This window comes from Miscanthus floridulus, chromosome 2 (assembly GCF_019320115.1).
Source record: "Miscanthus floridulus cultivar M001 chromosome 2, ASM1932011v1, whole genome shotgun sequence".
NCBI classification, from domain to species: Eukaryota; Viridiplantae; Streptophyta; class Magnoliopsida; order Poales; family Poaceae; genus Miscanthus; species Miscanthus floridulus.
This window is the reverse complement of record NC_089581.1, coordinates 143,739,696-143,748,815: the sequence shown is the minus strand read 5'-3', so window position 1 is coordinate 143,748,815 and position 9,120 is coordinate 143,739,696. Positions and strand designations below refer to the sequence as shown.

At 44.1% G+C, this 9,120-nt stretch overlaps 1 protein-coding gene across 1 annotated transcript; it reads right to left on the bottom strand.

Annotated features, from left to right (window-relative positions):
- Window positions 1-2,315: 2,315 nt before the first annotated feature.
- LOC136539945 (uncharacterized) lies at window positions 2,316-6,443 on the bottom strand. The gene is made up of 6 exons (XM_066531929.1): window positions 5,943-6,443; window positions 5,516-5,622; window positions 3,771-3,879; window positions 3,521-3,682; window positions 3,127-3,300; window positions 2,316-2,604 (listed from the first exon to the last, which is right to left on the bottom strand). The coding sequence occupies exons 1-6, from the start codon at window positions 6,240-6,242 to the stop codon at window positions 2,569-2,571; spliced, it is 888 nt and encodes a 295-aa protein (XP_066388026.1). The 5' UTR covers window positions 6,243-6,443; the 3' UTR covers window positions 2,316-2,568.
- Between the last annotated feature and the right edge of the window lie 2,677 nt (window positions 6,444-9,120).

Here is a 9,120-nt window from a genome sequence, read left to right as displayed (position 1 = left end):
AAAAATCCAACTCCAGCAGGGCCCCTACTACGGACCCCAAATTTGTGTGGGCACCCAAATCTCTCCCTCGGACCCCATTCCTGTTGGCCCAACAACTCGGCCCCCATCCACGCGGGCGCTACTCCTCGCCTCCTTCCGCATGCGCTGCTCCGCCTTCCGTTGCGTGGGCCGCTGCACCGACGCGCCGTCCGTTGCTCCGCCGCGCGCGCTGCCTCCCCTTCCCACGATGGTGCTCCCTCCCCTTCCCTCCCTGCGACACGCGACAGCGTTCCCTCCCCTTCCCTGCTCATCCATGCCCTATGTGTGTGGAGAGGATGAGGGGAAGAAAGGCATGGCTCAATGACACGCGGGTCCCAATTGTCATTGGCTGCTGATATGGATTTGGGGGCTTTGTTTTGGGGCTGCTGTTGGAGTAGAAGAGATTTATTGGGCCAATAAAAGTTGGGGTCAGCACCCAAATAAAAAGTAGGGGCTCTGATTTTGGGGCTAGTGCTGGAGATGCTCTAACAAAGGATAAACGGTGGGGCCCAGCTGTTAGCGACTATAACTTAATAGGTTTTAACAGAAGTGGCGATGAACGACACAAAAATTATTTGATGGCAGGGAAGGAAATTTGGAAATTTTGATGGCAATCAGAAAAATGTTATAATTTTTAGTGGCAATGAGGGAATTTTCTCATTTTTCAAACCTCTCGAATATTCACAAAGTCCGGTTTTTTTCCCTCCGGTACTCCATTATAAATTCGGGACTTTGTCTCTTTTAAAGCCATTTTTGTTTTTATATATACCATGGATGGTTAGGCAACATTTTGCTTGATGTGATGCAACATCAATTGTCTTACATGGCACCACGTCAATCATAAGAGGGTAAATTGGGTTATAAATAATTTTCCTTCAATCGAGTCATGTCTAAAGGTAGTAGGAATGAAAAAAAGGATCGAATGCAAACATATATATTCATATATATGATATGAATACATATAGTTATTTTTTTCTTAAATTCAAAATCGATATGGATATTGTCGGGTTCATTAGATAGAAATATGAACAAATAGTAGCCGAATACTAAAAAAATACTACATATCCGTGTCAGTCTGTCAGATGTGTGATTCACATTCGGTATCAAATTTTGATCCGAATTTGGTATCGAACATTAAATATCCAAATTTGGATACGAATAAATCTAAAAGGTACATTGAACATCCGGGTTCGGAGATGAACCGATTTAAACCTTCGGATGGACGGGCGGGAATATCCAAATACATTTCGTAGTCGGGCCTGGCCAACCCCATACGGCTTGTTCGCTTGATCGTTTCTTTGACTTATAAGCGGGCTGATGTTGTTTTGTTGTGAGAGAAAAATACTATATCATGCCTGATAAGCATGGCTGATACAATCAAGCGAACAGGGTAATGGTGGCCTGTGTTGGCTGCGAACGGGCCACCAAATACCCGGTGGCCGAACTTTCTTGTGTCATCACAAGTGCTGCTTTCCTACCCAAAGCCAACGAGGCTGTAAACGATACCAGCAAACAGAAACAGGGTGTCTATATGCCGACTAGGTCGGCGCCCAGCCCCCCGCCGACCCTCCACCCCCACGATTACTATTTTCGAAATTAGGTTGTTTCTTCTGTAAATAAAAAATGAAACATAAAATTATAAATAGAAGAAAAGAAAGGAAAATAATAGATAATAAATACGAAAGTAGAAAATAAAATAAACAAAATTATTAATTCTATAAAAAAAGAAATAAAAAATGTATAAATATTAAAAAATAATAAGATAAGAAAGCCAAAAAAGAAAGAAAAATAAAAAAACTAATAGAAGCAAGGAAGGAAACAAAAAATAAAAATAAAAATAATAAAAGAATAAAGAAAATCAAAAGAATGCCAAAAGTCCATGAAAAAGAAAAAAGAAAAGGAAAATAAATGAATGAAAGGAAAGAAAAAAAGAAATCAAAGAAGGAAAGAAAAAAAAAGAAAAAACACACAAAGGAAATAAAAGAAAAATAAAAAAAATAAAAAGAAAAATAAAACAACACAGAGAAAAGAAAAAAGGAAAAGGAAAAGAAAAAGAAAAAAAACGCAACTACCATACCGCACTCCCCATGTTCGACGCACGTACGTTAGGAAACGGAACGGAAAGAAAAGAGAAGGAATAGCAACGACTCGGATGGCTTGCTCTGCATGGGCTTCGGCTGGGCCTAGCGCGCTCCTGGGCCGTAATCGCGAGTGGGGGAGGGGGGTCGGCAGACGGATTCCATCCGACTGGTCGGCAGCGATGGTTTCCGAAAAGAAACAGTCTGATTCTCAAAAAAAAAACTGTCAGATATCTAACATTCCGAGACGCAGAACAGATCAACACATCATCCCAATTTAGGGGGCAAGCAGATCTCAGGCACCAACATCATGGCTCCAGTAAAGAGTTCAACGGAACCTTAATAAGTTAGTCATACAGCTACAAGCCTACAGACCAGCCCGGTAAATTTAACTCAAGCAGCACAAGGATGGGTCACTGGCTTCACGACCGCGATCCTTGGTACTGCCTCTGTCTCTGTATATTCACCATCCTCACTTCGTCACCTCTACACCGATCCGCTCGGCGACCTGCATCAAGAAGAGCGCACCAGTGAAAAACAGAGATCAGGATGGAGTCGGCGCTCATTCCCAAAGAACAAAGGCATGCCAAGAACAAAAATAGGTAATAAGGAGGGACAAAAAGCTCTTGACATGCTGCGTTGCTGCAGCTGGTCTTATCCAATCCTACAAATCTACAATGCCCACCCCCAAGAACACCAAGAAGCATCCATTTCATGTGGTGGAGACAGGCCACAAAATGTCTGATACATTTAGACGCGTCGATCCATTCTGGACTGTTCTTTGGCCACAGAGACGTGCTGGACCACAGACCATTTCCCCTGTGGCACATGACAGACCTGCCGTACCTCACTAACAATCAATGCTACCCACACAGCACAGGCCAGTGCAGTGCAGCGCAGCATGCCCCACACTTATCCTTACTGTCACTAGTTCAATCCAATAACCGATCATGACCGTGCTCTGATGCTGGAATCTATTAGCACGCTGTCAAGATAGATCTCTAGAACAAGGTATAAATAGAAATTATACCTCCTTGAAGGATCGAACATCGCTGCCCCAGAGCCAAGCATCACAGCCTGCATCTCTGGCTCCCCATATATCATTTCTACGATCGTCGCCAACATGCACAGCTTCTTCAGGCTTCACACCTAAGAGCTCACAAGCCTTCAAAAATATTATTGGATTTGGCTTCTCTGCTGCAACCTGATAGTATAGGTTGGAAACAATTGCATTATGAGATACAAAACACACACACAAAAAAACTTTTTTACAGAAAAAAGAAGCACTACGCTAGATCACAGTAGCAGTAGGTAATAGTATATAATACAAACATGATTACTTGGAATTGCAAGTACAAGATTTCTGCAACGAAGCCATCTGTTTTTAACATAAGTCAAAGAAATAACAAGACATGTAAACAAACCTCTGCAGAGACTGCAACTGCATCAAACCAGTGGTCACATTTCAAGACCTGCAGAAGTGGTCGTAGACGGGTATCAAAATTGGAGACAACGGCAGTTTTAACACCAGCTTTCCTTAAAGCTTTAAATACATTTTCAGCATCAGGATCACAAAACTTCCAGGCCTAACAAGCATAAAAAGCTTCTCGTTAGTCCAGCTGAAGTCAGAGACAGCAAAGAATATTCTTCTGCTGACTACACAATTAATCTAACCTTTTCTGTCATAAAGTACTGATAAAGTTCCTCAAAGTATTGTGCATCTGAACAGCCTGTTGAAGAAGTGACTATGTGCTGCCAAAAGGGTCTCCCATCATCCACATACCTGTTCAATGTTGGTATAGTAACTTAACCTCGAAATGGATTGATGATAATATATACAAGGCATTCTAGAAATAAGATACTTGAGAGAAATATCAGGAGTATAAAGTACTACAGCACAACATGGATAACAATAATAGGGAATGGGTTCGCGAAGATAACACAAACAAAAAGAGTAAATAAATATCATTATCTGTGGATGGTTTCTGTTTAAAAATACAAGGGTACTGCCATAAGTAATCGCAAAAGAAAAAATGGGCACAAGATGAAAAATGAACCTCATGCTGTCACAAATCAAGTGTGATTTGTTAAAACAACCAATCAACTCCCTAATATACATAGGAGTGGCTTTCAACTTGATTGTTTAAGCAAGCTTCTCAGTTCAAATTAGCAAAAAAAGCAACAGCTGACAATGGAAAGAAAACAATATGCAAGTCAATATTTTTCTAAATAATCTCATGGTTGGACAAACAAAATCGAAACAAAGATCAATCCAGATTTGTTCAAAGTGCAGCAATGACCTAAATTGGTAGCGCACTGGTTTCTTCAAACGATATCTGCTGGTAATTTTGAAGAGGGCACATTTATCAACAAAACAACCTATGTACATAAGTATATAGTACCAACTACCAAGTATGGGGAAAAGAAAAGAACATGGAGCCAGATTAAATTGGTGTTATGGATGCACCTTTAGTGTAAAGTTCTGATCACACTATCTATTAGGGAACACAACAAAATACATGTGTATACATGAATTATGCGAACATGAAAATATGGCATAGAAGTATAGAAATATATAAAGTCAGTGATTTAGTGCACAATAATAAACAAATCAAACCATAACTCCACTCCAATTGTAGAACATAACATTAATAAGATTAAACAACATTGTAGTCTTGCTCGAATACGGAAGCATTGACTACTCCACCAACTATACAATTTCTTTGGGAAACAAAATAATTTTGCAGAAGTAACCTTTTTTTGAGCATCCATAAAAGGCAAGCCTAACTATATGTCTATATGTGCACGGAGACGTAAATATATGGAAGCCTCAAGAAGTAACATTTTTTTGTGAAAATCAGCCTTAACATATGCAGCTTGATACTAAAATAAGCAAACCAGAAAAATGACAAAGTACTGCAATAGCACACCTCAACTAACCACGCCACTATTTTCAATCTTTCCTTTTTTCCCAATTTGTCGTCATTTGCAAATCTAGGGCTTCTAATAAGTAACAGCTGAACTGAGAGACGTTATTTATACAAGTGACAAGGATGTCGTGTACTAGGAGTCAGCACGTGTAAAATGTCATTTTGCGCACATGAATGGCACCATACACCAATTTTCATGCAGATTTGTATGGAGTCGACAACGCAGAAACTTGGACAAAGTCAGACCAATTAAAAAGGAAGAAGAGAAATCTCCATTGTCAGCGAATTGACCTCTCAGCTAATGAGCTTGCATCAGATCACCAAACACTCGCTGCGTCTAGCCAAAAAATAACATGCAGACAGGAAACAGAAAAGTATGGCACAGCAAGATCTAAGTGATTACCATCGATAAACAGATATACAGGTATCAGACCACAATTGATAAATTGTCAGTAAGTGGCAACGTTTATATATACCAGAAATGTATACCTGAGACGTGATGCACCCCATGGTTTCTCGTACGCCCGCCTGTATCTCATCAAGATCTCATCTTCCGAGTACTTCACTCCATACTTCTCACCAATGCTCTTATACACCTAAACAGAGGGAGCACACCGTCAATAATTCAGAGTACAAACTTTTACAGACAAATCTGTGTCATAAGCCACAGAAGCCACATGAAGGCAGTGTAAAATTCAGGCCCGACAATTCAATTCAAGCTGCAATGTTGAGAAGAGAACCTATCGTGCCCCCAGAGGACAGCCCAGTGACCACCCAGACTCCACATCACAGCATGACACTAGCCCGGATGTAAGGATCACTAACGCACAGGCACGCAGCGAGCCGGTAGAAGAGAAAGAAGCGGGACTGGCCGACTGGGTGAGGGGAATGATGTCCTACGGGCAACGGTGCTGACCTGCGCGGTGGGCTGGGCGGGGACGACGAGGGTGCCGACGGCGTCGACGAGGAGGGCGCGGTGCGTGACGTCGCCGTAGATGGACTTGCGGTAGTCGTAGTACTCCCGCGCCGCCGAGAGCTCCCACCCGGCCCCGGCCCCGGCCCCGGCCCCCTCCTCCTCCTCCTTGTCCTTTTTGCTCTCCGTCTCCGCAGCGGACGTCGTCCCCAGGCGCCGCTGCGGCCACCGCCCTCCCGCGAGCTCCGCTGCGCGCGCGCGCGCCCGCGCTGCCGCCGAGCGCAGCGTCGCCGGCGCCGCCATTTCCGCGGCTGCAGCAGTGGATGGATGGATAGAGGTGGGGAGGCCCAGGCCCAGACGCAGGGTCGCGGACTCGCGGGGCTTGGCTGTTGACGGGCGCCAGGAAATGTGACGAGCAGCGGCGGCGGCGTCGGGGTGGAGGTGTCAGATGTGGTGCGCCGTGCGCGGCGAGGCGCGGGCGTGAGAGGTGGCGTCTGCGGTGCTCTATCCGTAAATCCTGGGTGTGCGGTGTGCCTGCGAATTTTTTTTAATTTTAACCCTTTTTCAAAACTAATTTTAAATCTAACACTGTCGATTTTTTTTAACTAACATTTTTGGCCGTGCCTATTGCTCTGGCACGACCAAATACCTGTGCCGCGCCATGCATGATGGCGCGACGGAGGGCTGACGTGGCGGCGACCAGAAGCGCTGACCAATGACGTGGTAGGGCTCTGCCGCGCCACCAATCTTGACGCGGCACTGCCGCGCCCTGATCCATGGCGCGACAGAGCCGGGTATAACCCCGCGGCCAGTCCCGCTGCCCGAGCAGCAAAGCCGCGGCTCCCGCACCCACCCGTCGTCAAGCACGTCGGCCGCTGCGCCACGAACGGCGGTAGCCCGGCCCTCCATTGCCGCCTCCCTCCCTTCCCTTCCATTCCCCGGCCACCTCCCTCCCTCCTCGTCCTAGTTCAAGGTAATGACGCATATTTTAATTTTATTTGAATGGTGGATAGGATATTATGAATGGGAGTTAAGGTTAGTAGAAAAATTATGTTTAAGAACTATGGTGAAGATATTAGTTTGATTTTGTCAATGTTAAGGTTAATTATTTAGTTAGAAGTATGTTTGCCATGTATATTTTTGTTGCTATAATTGTTGTTTATAAAATTTTAGTTGCATTGCAAATGATTACATTTTACATTAATTTGTCTTTTTTGATTGATGTTTAATTTGAACCATTTTATTAGATAAATAGATGGAAAACATGTTTCGGAAGCAGTTATGATGAAAACGGGTCATTCTAGAGAAATGTACCCCCAACAAGTCTAACAAAGATGCCCCCATCCCTCCTGAACTCCCTGTCCCTAATTGTGGCTGTGGTCGTCCAACGGACGTGTTTCAATCGAGACATCCGGACACAGCGGCTCGTTGCTTCTACACGTGTGAAAGCTCTAGTTTGGTTTTGGCGAATTAATGAAACCCTAAGTGATAACCTAGTTTATCAAGTGATCATGAGATAGGTAGCACACTTCAAATAGAGAAGCTAATGAAGATCATAACATGACAATGGTGATGGCATGTCGATCATCAAGGGCTTAAACTTGAAAAGAAGAAAGAAAAAAACAAAAAGCTCAAAGTAAAGGTATAATTTGTAGGAGCTATTTTGTTTTTGTGATCAAGACACTTAGAGAGTGTGATCACATTTAGGTTTGATAGCCGTACTATTAAGAGGGATAAAACTCGTATCGGAATGCGGTTATCAAAGTGCTACTAAATGCTCTAACTCATTGCATATGTATTTAGAATCTAGTGGAGTGCTAACATCCTTAAAAATGTTTGAGAAAATATGCTAACACATATGCACAAGGTGATACACTTGGTGGTTAGCATATTTGATCAAGGGTGAAGAAGACAGAGGAGATGCCAGCGTCGGTCAAGTGACCGGACGCTGGATCTGAATACACCGGACGCTGACTGCCTGCGTCCGGTCACGCTGACCAGGCGGCACAGTACCTAGGGAATTACACCGGACGCTGGTCTGTGTCCGGTCAAGGTAGACTGGACGTGTCCGATCGAAGAAATATGCCTTGGGGAGCTTACTGTACTCGACCGGACGCTGGGGCTTCAGTGTCCGGTCAGTTTTGCCGGATCGTCCGATCAGCTTCGTAGCCATTGAAATCTGACGAACAGCGTTTGAAGCTAGTGACGCGTGGCGTCCATCAGTGGACCGGACGTTGAGTCCAGGGTCCGGTCAGTATGACCGGAGCGTCCGGTCAGAGCGCAGTGTGCCCAATGAAGGGGTATAACGGCTCTATTCCGTGGGGGCTTCTATTTAAGCCCCATGGCCGGCTATAGCTCAGCATTTTTGGCATTTTTTATTGACATAGCAACCTTATGAGCTTAGCCAAAGCCCTCTCACTCATCTCCATCATTGATTCATCATCATAGTGAGATTAGGAGTGATCCAAGTACATTGCTTGAGTGATTGTATCTAGAAGCACTTGGTGTTCGTGTTTCGCTATGGATTTTGCTTGTTACTCTTAGTGGTTGCTGCCACCTAGATGGCTTGGAGCAGCGAGGATCGTTGAGCGGAGGGTGGTGATTGTCTCCGGCTCCGATCGTGGTGATTGTGAGGGGTTCTTGACCTTTCCCCGATGAAGAGGCAAAAGGTACTCTAGTGGATTGCTCATGGCTTATGTGATCCTCATCTTGTGTTGGTTGTGCGGCACCCTATTGAGGGTTTGGCGTGTGAAGTCAATTAGCACATGAACCTCCAAGTGAGTGAATCACCACAACGAGAAGTAGCTTACCGGCAAGCAAGTGAACCTCGGTAAAAATCATTGTATTCATCCTTTGATTCCGAGGTGATTGATCTTCATTGTTATTCATCCTTGAGATTGTTTGGTTCACTCCTCAATACGGCGGTATAACTATCTTGATCACTCTTTTTACTTTACCGCAAACTAGTTGACAAGCTCTTTAGTGTAGCTAATTGTGAGAGCTTGCTTGCTTGGTTGGTGTGGCTCTTTAGTTAACTTTTAAGAGCACACTAACATAGGGTAGTGTCATAGCTCTTGTGTAAATCGACATCATCTAAATTAGAATTGTGGTAGGTGGCTTGTATTTTAAGTAGGCTAGCGCAACACTTGCTTTGCCTCATAATTGTTTAACTATTTTGTTA

Excerpts from the sequence above, each read along its gene's own strand:
- LOC136539945 (XM_066531929.1), bottom strand. The coding sequence starts at position 6,242 with ATGGCGGCGCCGGCGACGCTGCGCTCGGCGGCAGCGCGGGCGCGCGCG. Across the intron at positions 3,880-5,515 it reads TGGGGTGCATCACGTCTCAG|GTATGTGGATGATGGGAGAC; the intron begins GTATACATTTCT and ends AACATTGAACAG. Across the intron at positions 2,605-3,126 it reads ATGTTCGATCCTTCAAGGAG|GTCGCCGAGCGGATCGGTGT; the intron begins GTATAATTTCTA and ends TTCTTGATGCAG.